The sequence below is a fragment of the Arvicanthis niloticus genome, chromosome 5 (genome assembly GCF_011762505.2).
Source record: "Arvicanthis niloticus isolate mArvNil1 chromosome 5, mArvNil1.pat.X, whole genome shotgun sequence".
Classification (NCBI taxonomy): Eukaryota; Metazoa; Chordata; class Mammalia; order Rodentia; family Muridae; genus Arvicanthis; species Arvicanthis niloticus.
The window spans coordinates 67,393,479-67,410,101 of NC_047662.1; the positions used below are offsets into that span (position 1 = coordinate 67,393,479).

At 38.0% G+C, this 16,623-nt stretch overlaps 1 protein-coding gene across 7 annotated transcripts in view; it reads left to right on the top strand.

Annotated features, from left to right (window-relative positions):
* The window catches only part of Nfib (nuclear factor I B), a 215,235-nt gene that overhangs the window by 171,473 nt on the left and 27,139 nt on the right, over window positions 1-16,623 (top strand). For 3 of the 7 annotated variants that reach the window (XM_034501630.2, XM_034501632.2, XM_076934725.1), the window contains 4 exons: window positions 3,488-3,622; window positions 5,962-6,146; window positions 10,119-10,284; window positions 13,402-13,484. In XM_034501630.2, the coding sequence (XP_034357521.1) occupies window positions 3,488-3,622; window positions 5,962-6,146; window positions 10,119-10,284; window positions 13,402-13,484 (569 nt within the window). The remainder of the gene's footprint in view (window positions 1-3,487; window positions 3,623-5,961; window positions 6,147-10,118; window positions 10,285-13,401; window positions 13,485-16,623) is intronic. The other 4 variants (XM_034501631.2, XM_034501633.2, XM_076934724.1 and 1 more) reach the window with 2 other exon arrangements.

Consider the following 16,623-nt stretch of genomic DNA (forward strand, 5'->3'; position numbering starts at 1 on the left):
CTATAGCGTGGACAGTACGTGCACCGCAATGCCTTGCAGGCGTGGATAGCACATGCGCCTTATAAGCATGTATGGTGTAGATAGCACGTGGACAGCACGTGAACTGCATGCCTTGCAGGCGTGACTACCACGTGCACCTTGCAGCTGGGGCCAGTAAACAGCAACACAAAATATGTGGGATATCAGAGTGTGCTTCAGCTGTTGTAGGCTATTGAAAACCAAATCTTTCGTCAGGGTATATGGTTCCAGATGGCTGCAAAGTTGATCTAGCCACTTTCTGCTAAAGTCGGCTCCCAACAAATCTCCTTATTCTGAGTTATTTATCTTGTTAAACGAGAGATAGCTTGTAGTCCTTTTCACCTTGTGGATGGCCATGGTCACATCACTTCTGCTGTCTTTCTTCTGTAATCCTCTGTGCTCTGCACATGGAAATACTGCTATTTTTAGGTCCATGGTTACAAGAGGACTCCCTTAAAAAGTAGACTTCTAACAACTGCTTACAGAAGCTGAAGGGTTTTAAATCAGTAAGTTAAATATGGCGAAGTCACTCACAATCTTAAATTTTTATAGTAATAATATTTGACCTGTCTCATTATGAAAAGACATTCATGTGAGTTTGTCTGGTAGTTGTGGTAGTTTTGGGGCTCTTGTTCTTTGAAAGCAGTGTAGCCAAAATGGCTCCTCTGCCTCTGATTACGCAGAGAGCTCTTCATTATGTGACATGTGCTGGCACTTCATCACCTACTCTAAGAAGACTTAGAAAACTGACTTACACAGCTTCAGTTCTTTAAAATTAACCTGTAGACAGAGGTAAGCATAAAAGTCACTATTAAGTCACTGCCTTTTCTAAACCATCTGTCCCTAAAAATTTGAAATGCAGACCAAAGAGATGGCTCAGGGGTTAAGAACACTGGCTGCTTTTGCAGAGTACCAGGATTCGGTTTCCAGCACTCATGAGGTGCTCCTTAACCTTTGTAACTCTAGTTTCAGGGATCCAGTACATTCTCCTGACCTGCACAGTCAACCATCATGCATGCGGTTGACTTACATACATGCAGACAAAACATTCATACATTTAAAAGAGTCCATCTTTGAATGTTAGAATACTTTAGAATACAATATGCACTTTGTTACCCATCCTAAGGAATGAAATAGAGCTTCTTCCTCTTCTAACAGTTTTTGTGTGTGTGTGTGTATATATATATATATATATATATATATATATATATATATATATATTCAACTTCTAAGAGGTCAAACCCAATATTGAGCCATTCCTTTTAAGGTCACATAGTTTTTGGGGGAATCTCAGTATTGTCTTTACTATTTTGAAGATTACTTAGCCAAAATGAACTTCCTTTCTCTCTTTTTTTTAAACCTTGCTTTTACACCCCTTGGTTGCCGCCTTAATTGTTGTGGTTTCATGAACAACTTTCTTTTCTTTTGTCTTTTGGAAAACTATATTAAAATCCTTAAGTCTAATAGACTAGTGGCCACCCGTTAGTAAGAAGCATCATTTCTGCCTTTCTGTAGACCAGACCGTGCTGCCTTCAGTAGTATGTCCAGTTCTTAAGTGCCAGCACACTCAGAACACATACTCAGTTTTATTGGATGCCTCTTCCAGAACTCAGGCAATTTTTTCAAATGGTAAAATACAAATGGCAACTAGTTTCTCACATCTATAACACTGGGAGGTCTGTTTCTTATTTCAGAACATTGTAAATAAATAAGTAAGGTCATATTTTTTTAATGTAGTGCTAAAGTTGTAGTGTTCTTTTTTTTAACAGAGTCTCCTTCTAAATCTGTATACAGAAATATTCAGAGGTGAAATCGTAATACATTTACTTCAAAAGTAATTCAGGGAGAAGACAAGTAGGTGAGACTGTTGATGATGGCTGAAGTTGTCTGCTGAGTACAAGAAGTCCATTGTATGATGACTACTGTGCACACATTTAAATTTGATGATAAAATACAAATTTTATAGGTTGTGTCATTGTTAGAGCACCTTAATATAAATTTATAAGCCTCCATAAAAATCAACATTAGTTAAGATGTTAAATTCTGAGTCATTCCCTTACGTTGGTGCCTGCTGGATATCCTGGTCAAACAGTGCAATCCTGGAGTGGCCCCGAGATGAGCCTGGCTTTCACAGGAGTCTGCATTGATTTACCTGCATTAATTCTGCGTACTTATTCAATGCATTGGCACTCTCCCCACTTTTGCTTCAGCCCCTCATTTCTATATTTTGGAAGTGTTATTTATGGAACGGGTGAATAGAACCATGCATACTTATCATGGCATGGTCTGCAGTATCTTTTAATTCCTTTTTACTTCTTTATATTGCCTGACTAGATGTTTAACTTTATAGAATCGGAGAGGAAATCCAGTTTACAGTTGCATCCCCAGAAACTGGTGTTTCTGCCATAAATTGGTCCTCTAATCCATATGTGTGAAATGAATACATTAATCACAAATCATGCCTTTTTTAAAAAGTGGGCTTCCATAATGAGTATGTTATAGATATTCCAACTCCACGTAGTTTCTGGAGGATATATTCTATCTATACTCTATCTATTTATCATATGTTGCCACTCTCTAACATTCAGACATGAGTGCTTGTGTTCCAGACTTTGCTCATATGTGTCCTTTCCGATCATTATTCCCCTGAGCGTAGATCACCTGGACTACTTAGGTGTTTTCTGTTGTCCCACCACTTTTGAATACTTTGTTTTGTGGACCTCTTGTTATCCCTATGCACGTTTTGGAATTGGCACAACATGGAGTCTGCTGTCCTTAACCTGAGGCAGACAAGAACAATCCTCTGCATCAGAGGCTGGGGATATAACAGCCAGTGCCACAGCGTCTCTGCCCTCAGTCCACATACTTCCTCTCCACTGGTAACAACTCTTCCCACTCCATTTTCCTCTTCACTAACAGCAAATGTCCCTAAGTCAGGAACTGCCTTTTATTTGTCTTAACATTCATATTTATCTGGAAAGTAGAGGAACCTGATAAGTATTTGTAGAAGGAACAAGTTGAGAATGTATTTTCCTTTGTCTTTGCTAAGCAAGAAAAAAGTTCTTCATAAAAGATGTTAAGTCAGGTATTGTTTCTCACACATCAGCACCCGTTAACCCTTTGTCATTGTCACAATACAGTCATCAGTTCAAATAGCCCTTCAAATCCTGAAAGCTAAGCTTGCCCACACTGGGCCACAGAGGACCTTCAAACCTGCAGTGCGTGAATTCTCAGATCTTCAGGGTTTCTTTGATGGCACTTTAGGTTAGCTTTAGCAAAGAATGTTTCTAAAAGATGTTTTTCAGCTCTAGTCTGGCTGGGTCTTTGACCTTGTGTATAGATTTCTCTAAATGGGGTGAGGGCAAAAGAATCCAAGAGTATTGGGAAATGAGATGTGTTATGTTGACATGGCCCTCCTTGCTTAATTAAGAAAGCCAGGCAGATTGAATGCGTCCCTTTCTCTTTGCAGATATGTCTTCTCCAACTACAATGAAGAAGCCTGAGAAGCCACTGTTTAGCTCCACATCTCCACAGGATTCTTCCCCAAGACTGAGCACTTTTCCCCAGCATCATCATCCCGGAATACCTGGAGTCGCGCACAGTGGTGAGGAGATTGAAGCAGAGAGGAAAGGCCTTCCTCCTGTTCACACACCGAACACTTAAGGGTGGAGGGGAAGTTTATTGTCATTGCTATGGTGACTGTATCCTCTCCACCCAAAAGGGAGGGTTGCTAATGGACAAAATATTTTTTTTTTCTTACCAGTCTATGAGAAAATATTTAAGATTATATAATTTGACAATGTGGCCAAGGACAGACAAATTTAAGAATGGTCAGTGATCAAGGGATGATGCTTAAAACACAGGAGGGCCCACATATGTCTGTGAAATTGCTGGGACATTATTCTGGAAACTTTAGGAAATCAAGTATTTGAGCAAAAATGTTACACAGTTGCCATGGTATTTAAAAAGAAGTCATTGGTCTAGAAGTAAAATGGCAGAGCTGGAAGGAGCCAAACTGGAGGAAGAAAGACAATTAAGAAGAATTTGCAATATTGGAAGCAAAAAATGCACATATATGTTTTCTTTCAAAATGAAGGAAAACACTTCTGTTGTGTAATTTGGCTTTCTGTCCTTTTCAAAGGATCAGAAAGACTTTTATTGATAAGATAGCCATTTTTACTTTCATTTTTAAATATAAAATCCTATCTGCTCATATCAGGCCCACTACAGTTCCTGAACTGTTCAAACATTTGAGTTCAAACTTGAGTTGTGCCAGTTCTTAGAAAGAGATTTTTTTCCAGAATAGCTCAGGCCAATTATTTCCTAAGCCCAGTGGCCAAAATGGATCCACATGTGTAGTTCACAGATGTTTATGTACACACGTGAAAAAAAAAATCTATAATTAAACTGAGCTGGGATTAAGATTACTTACAACTTTGGGTGTAGTTTGTTGGTAGAAAGCATGCTTGAGGCCCTAGCACTGGGTTCAGGAAAAACCCAAAACAAAATGCGACATTAAGTGAAAACGATGCTCAACTTTTAGATAAACATTTACATTTCCTTAAATTATACTTCAAGTGGGTGTGCATCTGAAAGAAACATTTCAGTAGAACTTGTGTTTTAAGAAGTGTACGGTTCTTCTCCACTGTGCACCTGGTAGAAGGATGACACAGGGAAAATGTTTAAACCATATATCCATCCTGTTATCCTACTTCTGCAAGTCCCAAGGACCAGTCTGCTAGAGCTGACAAATTAAGTTTGTGGTTCTGCACGGTGCACTCCTAAATCTTTATATCTTGAGTGTTCTCTTTGAGGGAAGTACCAGTGTCTCTTAAAGCTTTCTTCTTCTTCCCTTCTCTTTTCACATAATCACGAACTCGAAGGTGATCATTATGGACACTCTTTATATGAAGTCACGAAAAGAACTTAGTTTTCACACTGTTACCTAAAATATTGAACTTTGTATTTTCATATGACTTGGATCAAAATATTAAAGCAACAGAAATTTAATCTTTATCTCTATATATTTGTTGTCTTAATTACTAATTATGTAATTATGTCCAGAAACTCTATAGAAATAATGGCTAAAGTACTCTTTCTCCAACTACACATTATGATCATAATACTGTGCAAAGCTACCATTGAATATTTTGCACAACACATATTTTCTGCAGTGCTTTGTTCTGCAAGTAGAACATACTGTAAAATATGTGGGTATTCATATGTTTACTTATATAAAACTTTTTAATTAACATTTTTGTGGCTTTTATTCTTGATCTTACCTCAGTGACACTGCTGAATTTCCGTATAGTAACAACTGGAATCAGAATAAAGATAGCCATGGGATAAAGATCTTTTGCTTTTGAAAGGAATCATCTTCATTTGGAGGAGGGCAGCCCCATGTGCCAATGTTCAAGAGTATTTACATAGCGAGCAGATCATTATTCATGATCTGACAGTTTGGTCTGTTAACTGTTGTCTTTCATTTTAAACAACTGTCAACTAGGTTGTATAGGGAGATGATTTATTCGATATTGAATTGCATTTCTATTTTGAGTTGTAGTGGAAAACTTATGGGTCTCTTTCTCTCTAATTAATGCTGTAACTTGGTCCGGTTTTAGAGAGACAAAGACTTTGTAATTGATTTATATTCCTTGCATGGAAAGTTACTTACCCCCCCCCCCCAAATTATTTTGTACTACCCTAATCTGTACAGGAGTTTTGGTTTGTGGATCTTGAAAGAAATGTGGGTTTGTTATATAGGGTGGAGTTAATGTCTTCATGTTCTTAGCAGGGCCTACATTGAGAAAAAACCATGAAAGGTAGTTTGCTTAATTCTGGGAACAAACGAAGGAACGATGCCCAGTGTTATAGCTCTGGAAGTGAGTGACAGCAGGAAGGCAATGCACTGACCAGCCAGTCTTTGTTCTCTATGTTCTGTAGTCATCTCAACTCGAACTCCACCTCCACCCTCACCGTTGCCATTTCCAACGCAAGCGATCCTTCCTCCAGCACCGTCGAGCTACTTTTCTCATCCAACGATCAGATATCCTCCTCACCTGAATCCTCAGGATACTCTGAAGAACTATGTACCTTCTTATGACCCATCCAGTCCTCAAACAAGCCAGGTAAAAATCAGAGAAAACAAGATAAATAGAGCCTAGGGGGTGTGGGGCAGGACAGATTCCAAGCATGAAGTTAGTCAGGCAGTGTGTCTCATGGAACATCAAGGCTTGCAATCAAGAAGCTTCAGAAAGCTTCTTGACTCAATAAGTTTTTTTTTTTTTTTCTTTTACTTAAAGGTGGCTGAATGACAGGTAGGAAGGGCATTGCCCCAAAGGCAATGAAGACATTTTGGGTTTAATGTTTTTGGATTTTCATTGATTGAAAGAAAGTTTATGCAGAATGTTCATTGCCAAAAAAACTCAGGGCTCCAGTTCACACCTCTGAAATACCTGGTGTGACATAGAGACAGAGTGCTTATTTCAGGCAGGAGTAAGGTATGTGCTAAAATAAACACCCACAAAAGAGCTTACAGCTGTATTTATAGGCCAGTTATTCGGCATTAAAATCAGCTTTGGTAATATAAACATTTTCGGCAGCCTTTGATGACTCCTTGACTCTGCAGAGACATGACTTACATTTATTAAAATAGCATTTCTAGCTCTGTCTGTCTGTATGTCTGTCTGTATGTTTGTCTGTATGTCTCTGTCTCAACATCATATAGTGGTTTTAGGAATTCATTGTGTAAGTACAGTAACTCTTGTGCATTTCTCAGTTTAGATGCATGGTTTCTTTTGTGATAGGATATTGCATAGGGTTTTCCATAGGTAAATACTTCAGTCAGCTAGAAGCTCTTTGTGCCAGTAATGAGTCTATTAATAGTTACAGTATCCAGGTCTCTGATGTAATTTTGATCTTATTTCTAGTATTGGGTTTTTCTGCTTTATCTATTAAAACGAAAACAAAAAACCTTGCTCACTTCCAACAACTTTTAAGACTTTGGGGAATCTATACAACATTTTATGATACTATTGTTAAGTTGTACTAAAATTAGAGTTTATGAGTGTATGTGTGTATTAATTACCAAGTTCAGGGAAAAAAAAACTTTTTGTATTAGCTTGTTAAATAAAGCAGAATGGTTCTTTCTGGATGCTTTAATTTTAAACATAAATTACTATACCCCTTGTGTGGCTTAGAAAGTTACCTTTGCTTTTAGTTTCACTAATTAATATATAAGACCAAATATTAACATTTGGGAGTTAAAGACATCTATTTGTGCCTGAAAAAAAAAATGTCCACATGACGTAATGATGATGAGGCTGAAGACAGTTAGGAGAGGGTGAGATCTTGGGATGTCAGTTTAGAAACTGAATTTGCTCTCAGAGTATGGATTCAAAAGTCTGTTCCATAGAGTATTTTGCTAGACTCAGCTGGGAACAGTGCACACAAGGTCTGATTTTAATTTGTGTAGAATTTCCATGAATAACAAAGTCTAATTAAGACATCCATTAAAAGTCCTTAACGTTAATTCAGTGTGGAAAATCTTAGAGTTCCATTGGATTTTTTTTTAAACTGATGTCTTAATTAGGCACTGTTAGGGGGAAAATTATGCAAATTAAAATCAGGCCCTTAGTGTTATGCATTTCTTTAATTATTCAGTACTTGTTTTACATATATTTCGATTTCTTTATAAGTTAAGAGTGCATATTAGGTGATAATCTGCCTCTTTTGTCTCAGTTGTTCCTGTATGTTTTCAAAGTAAAGGTTCAGCTTCTAGAGGAGCATCCTGCTCCCATCTCTCTTAGAAGCCAAAATCCTTCAGAGTTTTATATACTGGGAGGAACAGTAAATAGGATAGCCCACTGCCCCTGCTGTTCATGCTCAGATGAGACATCCCTCTCCATATCCCACAGCAGCATAAAAGGGAGATGCTTCAGAATGTAGCTTCACCTGTTTAAACTGTGGGAACCTGAAGAGTGAAAAGTCCCTTGCCCCTGGTGTGGTAGAAAAGTCTGCATGGTCTTAGGCAGTCTTCTTACTTTTGAATGGGAGAGCATGTGTCTGTTCCTATAGACAGAGTATGTCCTGCTCAAGCCTGTCATCAGCGATGACATGCATTGAGGTTCTGGCCATTTGACTTCTGTTCCAGGTAGGTATGGATTGTTATGGGGAACAACACGCAGAAACGCTTTTGCCATTGACTGCATCACTAGTGAAAAAAAAAAAAATTAGAGCTCTCTTCTTTCCAAGGACATACACAAAGCAGTCATTTATGTTTCCATAGCCAGAAGTTGATAATGTCTATTTTATGAGAAAAAATGGGTCTTTAGAGTGAATGGCAGAAAATTTTTTTAAGGAATGTTATATCTGCTTTGATGTTTAATTACAAACTCAAAGACAGTTGATTTATGTTTCAGAGTAAGACAGTTGCTCTGTACCTTTGCAGTGCTGGGAATGTGTAGCGAGCGATGGCCCTCAAGCCCTGTCGTCAGCTGCTGCTTTTCAGGGCCATTGCTGATCTGGACTCTTATGCAAGGAGATGCCTTCTCCTCCCAACAGCAATTTGGAGATTAATTCCATTAGCTCTGCACCAATTATAGTGAGACAATCATGCTATTCAGTGGAATATTTTGAACAAAATTGGCTTAAAGATATAATTCTCCCATAGGTTTTCACAGAGGAAAACTCCAGTTTATTTTCTCAACATAAAGTTAAATACTCAAAAGTGTTCATGATGAATTGTCAGGATATTCAACGTCAATTTTTAAAAATAAAAAGGAGGAAGCAACCCCTCTGTGACATGCCTAAACTCAATCCATGCCACTAACTCAAAATATGTGAGTGCTATTAGCTGTCTTTCTCTAAAGAAATAGTCAGTTATAATGTATATGTTGATATTTAGACATGTAGTGTTTCGTTGATTTCTTTGTTTTGCAAAGTTGGGATTATAAAGGCCATACATTTGGGGAGAATACTTGCCACCAAATTGTTAGAAAGACCATGCAGTGAGGAATTCTTGCATGAGTATAAATAAAAAACAGCATTCTCTACCTGGAATAATATGTGAAATATATTGGTTTTCTTCAAACAGTGTACCCCAAAATAGTGTTTTTGTCTCCTACCTCAGCAAATATATACACACACACACATATGTTTATTTATATATTTATATATTCATACACACACACATTTTATTGAGTGGTTAAAACTCAAGTAATCATGTATTTTCTGAAACTGGAGAGAGGAGTTTCTTCATTAATTCTTACAAACATCCATGTAACTCTTCACACCCAGCAGGGGAAGAGCAACAAACGGCGGTGTGCATTTGATGGTCCTTGCGTCCATGTTGGTGCATCATAGTCATTCCTTTGAGGATATTTTATTCGAAGCATCATGTCTGACTTACTTTCACATTTTATAATTGGGTTTGCACCTGAAATCTTAGATGCTTTAAGTCTCATTCTATCTGGTTGTGTTGGCAAGTCATTGAAAGTAGACTGGACACCTTGGAGTCTAAATTACCTGAGATGTGTGTCTGTAATACGTGTGTGCGTGAGAGAAAGCTGGAGTTTTACATGCAGAGGAATGACTGTAAGTGATGGGAACTATATAATGTTGGATATGTTTCCTATTCTTGACATTCTTGTGTCCCTTGTGTCAGTGACACCATCGTTCAGTAGGAGAACATTGTACTGAGAGGGAAGAGGGAAGCTGAGAAGGAGAAGCAGAACATCGGATTGCTGGGTTTTTACTGCAGAGAAGTCAGTAAGGAATTGCACTGTAGCTTTAGCTCAGCACCAGTCTCCGCGTGTGATTTCCAGCCTACTACATGAGGTCAGGTCAACTGGACTCTTAGGGGTCTTGTAAAGAAGAAGTCACCTGTGCAGAGTGCATCAATGGTCAGACCCTTCCTTTAAGTACTGTCTGTGCTGTTTCTTACTACTAAACATTGATCAGCTCCCAGCTCAGGCTTGCGAGGGCCTGTGTGGTGGCTCTCTACCCTGTGCAGAATTCCCGTGCGTGTACTGAGAGGAGTTGCTGGATAGGATGACTTCCTTTTGGATTGCTTCACCCGGCGTTCTGTTTTTGTTTTGTAGCCTAACAGCAGTGGTCAAGTAGTAGGGAAAGTGCCTGGCCATTTCACGCCTGTCTTGGCACCCTCTCCCCATCCCAGTGCAGTGCGACCTGTGACCCTGACCATGACAGATACTAAACCCATCACTACATCCACTGAAGGTGAGGCAGCTTCACCTACAGCAACCAGTAAGTATTTCTGTAGGAAATGAGAAATGTCCATCGGAGGCACCATTGGATATATGATCCAAGGTGGAAAACACAGGGACGTTCTGGCTTACCTGACCAGATGGAGATTTCTCATTTAAGTGGAGCTAGCAGGCATGTATGTGGCCCAGCTGTCACGTGCTCTCTCTTATCAAATTTCTATTAGAGAATCATATTTGACAGGGGAGAAGCATGGTTGTTTTTGAGTTAACAGCTATAAAAAAAAAACATAATAACCCATGCCTGCTTGTTCAAGGTAGACATTGAAATTACACCAATAACACAGCACAATATACAAAGGTTTTACATCATCAAAGGAGAGATTAGATAATTATTACTTATTGGAGTATTTCTAGAAACCAAGGCCCTCCCCCAAGCAAATGGAATGAGTGTCTCCAGAAGATAATTGCATGTTTACCTCGGTGAAGGTTATGTCACTGTGAGACAGTTACATACTGTGCTGTGCAGGCAAGGACACTGTGAAGCTTAGGATTAGGTATGTGTAAGGTATCCATGCTTACATTATCTACAATGTTTTCTTTAAATCTTTTGGTTATTTTGGCTATCGCATTACAATCAGATCCTAAGCTTGTTGGCATGGCCATAGCACTGTAAATGTCAGACTTAGGCAGTATCCTTACAGAGCACACATTGTAAATGTCAGACTTAGGCAGTATACCTCTGTAGCACACATCAGTAAGCCAAGTGACTCCTCCACCTCATCATATAGAACATTCAGAATTATATAAGGAATAGATTTCCAAATGGCTTCACCTAAACTACCAGCTTCTTAGAGGGAGCTGGTACTCACAGATTGGCAAATGGTGAGATTCCATCTGAGAGGCACCAGCACACTCCGAACCCGTGATGTGTGTCTTATATCCAATGATTTTTCTTGCTTAGAGCAAGGGCATCGTTTGTGCTCTGGGAACCCCCTTATGAAATTATACTATCAGAGACACTACTAGCTCTTACTCTTTCTCCCTTCTCTCTCAGCCCTCAGAAAAACATTCTTTTTTTTTTTTTTTTTTTTTTTTTTTTTGACTGCTAAAAACAAAGAACCTTTCCAAGAAAAAAATGTATAACTTTTTTTTTACCTTAGGTGCACAGTCAATACTCATAACTTATTTAGCAGAATTCATGAGCCCTTCAAAGTAGGAAGTCCAGATAGGCTTGGAATGTCCATCAGTAATCACTGATGCCTGGGAATTAAGCTCACTGGCAAAAAGTCCAACCCCAGTAAGCACTTCTCTGAATGCAAAGATGGTTGAGACTTTTCTTTCTGTGTATAGTACAATCACTAAGACACTATACGTATGTTTTTAAAGCAAGCATCAGAGCTTCTTTAAGCCAAGACAACAGTTTAAATAATAGCACATAAAAATGATGTTTTAAAGTAGTAAAAAAAGGAACTATCTCAGGATAAGTGATGAAAACCAAAGTTCTAGAAAAGTTCTAGGCACTTCTGGTGCCTACTTTATGCCGACAACCATTCATGAGTTTCAATGGAGGCTCTAGCCCAGGTATCCCACAGTCCTTTGACGGGTGCCTTCAGCCTGCTTGATAATGAATTGGTCATATACTCATTCAGAAGTTGTTCAAAAAGAGATTTGATTTATCTAGTAAAATTTCTAAAACTAAATCTAAAAGGAATAACCAGATTATATAAACATGGCTTCTTCTCTCCTACATAAAATAGCTATGGATAATAAGAAACTTAGTGTTGAATTTACACATCATGAAGTTAAATAGAGAGACCAACAAAGCCTGTTTATAATGATTGAGGAAAACAAACAACAACAAAACAAACAAACAAAAAACCCAACAAAACCAAAATATGGGCCCAGACTAGTGTTCACACTGTAAGAGCAAAAGGCCTCCCCTCCTTATTCTCCAGCCTCTGTATTGAAATCTCAGGCCTGGTGATAAAAGGAGAACACTGGATATTCATGGCTAGTCTTGCCAGTGCCCCTTATTTAGCAGTAATTAGAACATAACCTGTGAACGTCCTCAGTGTCTTAAAAACTTGACCTAAAAGTGTCAAGTTCAAATGATACATTTTTAAGAGAACACGAAGAATTAATATATTGATCTTTAAAAGCTAGCCTTTTTTAAAGTCAGTGTCTGGCTTCCTAATTAATATAATGGTTTTAAACCTTTCAGACATCATAGTGTAAAATATGGTACAAAATTAGTTTTTCTGATTAATCTTGAGTTGGAACAGTAGGCTTAATTCTTCTTTTCCTTGTAAAAGATAGATTTAGAAATGAGAATTTTCTGTGGGAAGTTTACTCCACCAGAAAAACTCTTGTAAAAAAAAAAAAAAAGTAATGACTAAGTTATAGCAATGTAAAGAACAGTCACCTGCATCTGTTCTATCTAGTGACCAAATACCAAATATATAAAAGGTCATCAGCTCCTCACTGGCCAGTCACAAGCAGTTTGTATGGTTTTTTTTTTTTTTTTTTTTTTTTTTCTTACAGGTATAGAAAATGAAGGATATTTTTCTTTCTTTGTCAACAATGTTTCTACCACACTTGAGGGCATTTCTCATATTGAATACAAGATGGAGCTAAGTCATTCTGTGTACTACAATCCAACTGTAACTGGGCTCCTCTTTTAGAAAATATTAGTGGAGTTTTCTTTTAGTTACACATTAAGCACACCTGCTTAACCCTGTATCTATAAGCTGTTACGTTTCCTGACAGCCTTTGCCTACTATTACATTTAAAACCAAGCAGCCATCACTGATTAATCCATTAGACATACGAGAGAAGTATATCTACAGAAAAAGACTCCCGAGTAGCCAGGCCTCAGCACCTAGACAACAGTGGAGCTACAGCACACGAGAGACACCCACACCAAAGGATAGGTTGTGCTTTATTGTATAGATTTTTTTTTAAAGGGGGGAATAGTTGATTTGAATTCAATTACCATTTCTTTTCCTGTTACTTGCTATTCACTGAGACGAAAAGAGAAGAGAAATGGAGACACCTTTTTGGTAGTAAATCCCACTTCTCTGGGTTTCTTATACATGGACAGGGTGTTCGTTCTGACAGTTCACAATTTTTATCTTTGTTTTTGTTCTTCCTTAATCAGCCTACACAGCCTCAGGCACATCTCAAGCCAATCGATATGTGGGACTAAGCCCAAGAGACCCATCCTTCCTGCATCAGCAACAGGTGGGCACGTTTCACCCAGGTGGAATGGGGTAGCCACGCTTTGCTTCGGCGCTTTTCTCCATGTCGCCTCTCAGATCTGGACTCAGGATGGGGCTCACGGGGCTGCTGAGACCAAAATTGATCATTTTGTTTTCCAGATTTTTTTTTCTCATTTATCCTCTGCTTCTCACCTATCTGGAGTTTCTGAAACTAGCTCACGGCCTCTTCTGTCTTCTTAACACACAATGACAGCATCCACAGAGTTGTTGCATTCCAGCCAGACAGTACTGTCCTGCCTTACTGGATACTGAGGACTTACTAGCCTTTGTGGCTTTCAAGGGGTGGTATGGAAAGCCAGTTGGAGAGCCAGCTAGAGTCAGTACATTATTTGTCTTTGAAGCAATTTGTTTTCTCCAGATGTTTCACCCTCCTTTGTATGTGAGTCCAGGAGGAGGATGTATTGTAAAGCTGAGCTCACAGGCGACATATTATCTCTACTCTAATAGTTTAAATTGCTTCACTGATTTCAGATGAGATAAAACACTTTTGGGGGGGAGGGGTGATTCTGCCTTCTTACATCATTTATGTTTCAAGTAGCATTTTAAATTTCACATCTCATTAATGCTGTAAATTTAATGCAAATGAAGTGTTTACCCAAACTGTGAAAAAGTACAGCCAGGATTAATGGTGGCTTACAAACAAATTAGCCACAGTCAAAAGCATGCACCACACCAACGTAGAAATCCCATGATTCTAGTTATAGGGTCACAGAAATACTTGTAAACACTTCAGAATGGAAACCTAGTTTATGAGGCGTATGCTCGCTACTCTTGACTTTTTAGCAGAGCGGTTTGAAATGAACAGTATGCAAAACATTACATAAGAAAAAGTAGGCTGTAGGACATAAGACCGAGCCGAGACCTCAGCTCTTCATCTGTAAGTCGTCTGTGTTTATGAGGTTTATACATGTGTCCAGCATGTGCCGTCACACGTGCTCACTTACTCAGTTCTAGAATGCCTATCTGGACTTGGCTCGCTGCTCTCCGGGCCTCCCCTTTCACAGGCCGAGGTGGTCAGCTGTGGATGGTAAAGGTCACCACATGCGGAGTTCAGAGAAAACCCTATAGCTGAGAGCTCATTCAAGATACTTGACATTTTGCAAGGTTAAAATAACAAAACAGAAAACGAGAGAACTGACTGAAGACATCTGTATATGGTTATGGAAATACCAAATAATAATTAGTGGCTTTGCCAGCCAATGGCTTTTCAACAGAATTCTCTGGAATGTTGCTTTTTTGACCTCTAAAAGTGCTATAATATGAGTTTGTTATAATTACTATAGTTCTGTTTAACAAATGTATGTGATCGTTGTTTTTTAAACATATGCAGGACTTATAGGTTTTGGAAACATGTCCTTTTTTTTTAATCATTTACATTTTTTTCAGAAATATTTTTGTCATGGGACTTGCTATTATTCTTTATGACACATCTCTAATTTCCAGTTAATTTTTAATTCAAAAAAATATGCCTCTATTATTTAACCTTTAGCCCCAAAGACATTTAGAACATTATAACCAATCCGGTGTATTCAGAAGCAATTGTCCTCTTTTCCTTGCCCTAGCCCAGGACAGCTTTAGTTTGTATCGATTAAAATTAATGTCAGGGTCTCCTGCAATGACAATTACAAAAGGATATTTGAGTCAAAATTCTCTCAACATTATCTAAAGATGCATCAAGAAAGCTTAGCACAGTGAGCCATGGACCTTAATTTGGGTAGAAATGTGGGAATCTTTTTAATCTGAGGAATGTCTAGGACAGACATTCCTATAAAGACTGGCACTTGTTATTTAAGTGGTCCACTTAAATAACACATTACACTTACAATGTGCATATATTATCTGAGTTCTAATGTGTTTGCTATTTATGAATATATGGTGCATATTAATCCTTGGAAGCAAAAAGCCATATATCCCACAGTTACAATTTGTAAATACTGAACAGATAGATAACTTATCTATCTCTTATGTAATGGAATTTTGATTTGAAGAAACCAAATACAGAGTGAGCTATGATTTTGAGGCCTGAGGAAAACAACATAAATGTATATCACTGATGTAAGCATACCACCTAATTGAAGCACCAGTTAAAATCTATTATCGTTATCCTTTCAAATTAGGCACTGTAGGGATGAAGCTGTATATTCACTGTACAGGAATGGAGAGAGTGAAGTAGTCTAAATGACTCCAGTAAAGGTTACTCTTTCTCCAGCAGAAATGAGATTGATTTACTGTGTCCTCTCATTACTTTACGAAGATTTAGAAGAGAGCACTCTTCTAAGGGCAGCTCCTAAATGCATTTGGTTTAAAGCTCTCAGTGATGAATGCAAAGGAAAATGAAAGGGTATATGAAATAAAAGTGATCAATCATTTTATATTAGCTAGGAGAAATTCAAAATTAGAAAGGCAGTGGCTTTAGGCTGAGGGGCTCCTTTAAACATTCCCCATAACCTTTAATATACATGACCCTTTAAAAATAAATATTGTCACCAGGTCCATTCTTCAGTTCATGTGGATTGCTTTATAAAGATTTATCCTTTCGGCTTATGAAAAGTATTGATGTGCATTGTTGCATGCTATTTTTCCCTTAGAAAAGAACTTTAATATAGCTTACATAAATTAAAGTTAACAATAAATTTAAGATTGTTGAATAGTTTTGACTGTCTTCAAACAACCTTCCCACAAAATGACATTGCAGGAGAGCTTTCACCGTAGCTGTTTCTAACACACACTCACACTGACATTTAAATTGAAAGGTAAAATATTTAAGTACATCCATATTGGCAAATTCAAAGAGTGAAACCTATGCTTTTAAGCTTAGTTGCTTGTTACACAGTTATTAGCTGTTACACATTTGCAACTTCCTTTTAATAATGATTATTTCTGATTAATGCTAGTCCCTAACTACCTAGAAATATTAGGGGTTTTTTTTCCCTTCTGATGTTGGAATTTCACCTATCATCTAAATAAAATATCTCATTTGAATTTAAAAAATCAAATCACTTAATTACAGAAAGTGTTTCAGGAAGATTCCTGTAAAGCAGTTGCTTGCTTATCATTAATGACAACCCTTCCTGTGAAGAAGAACCCTCAGCTCATGTAAC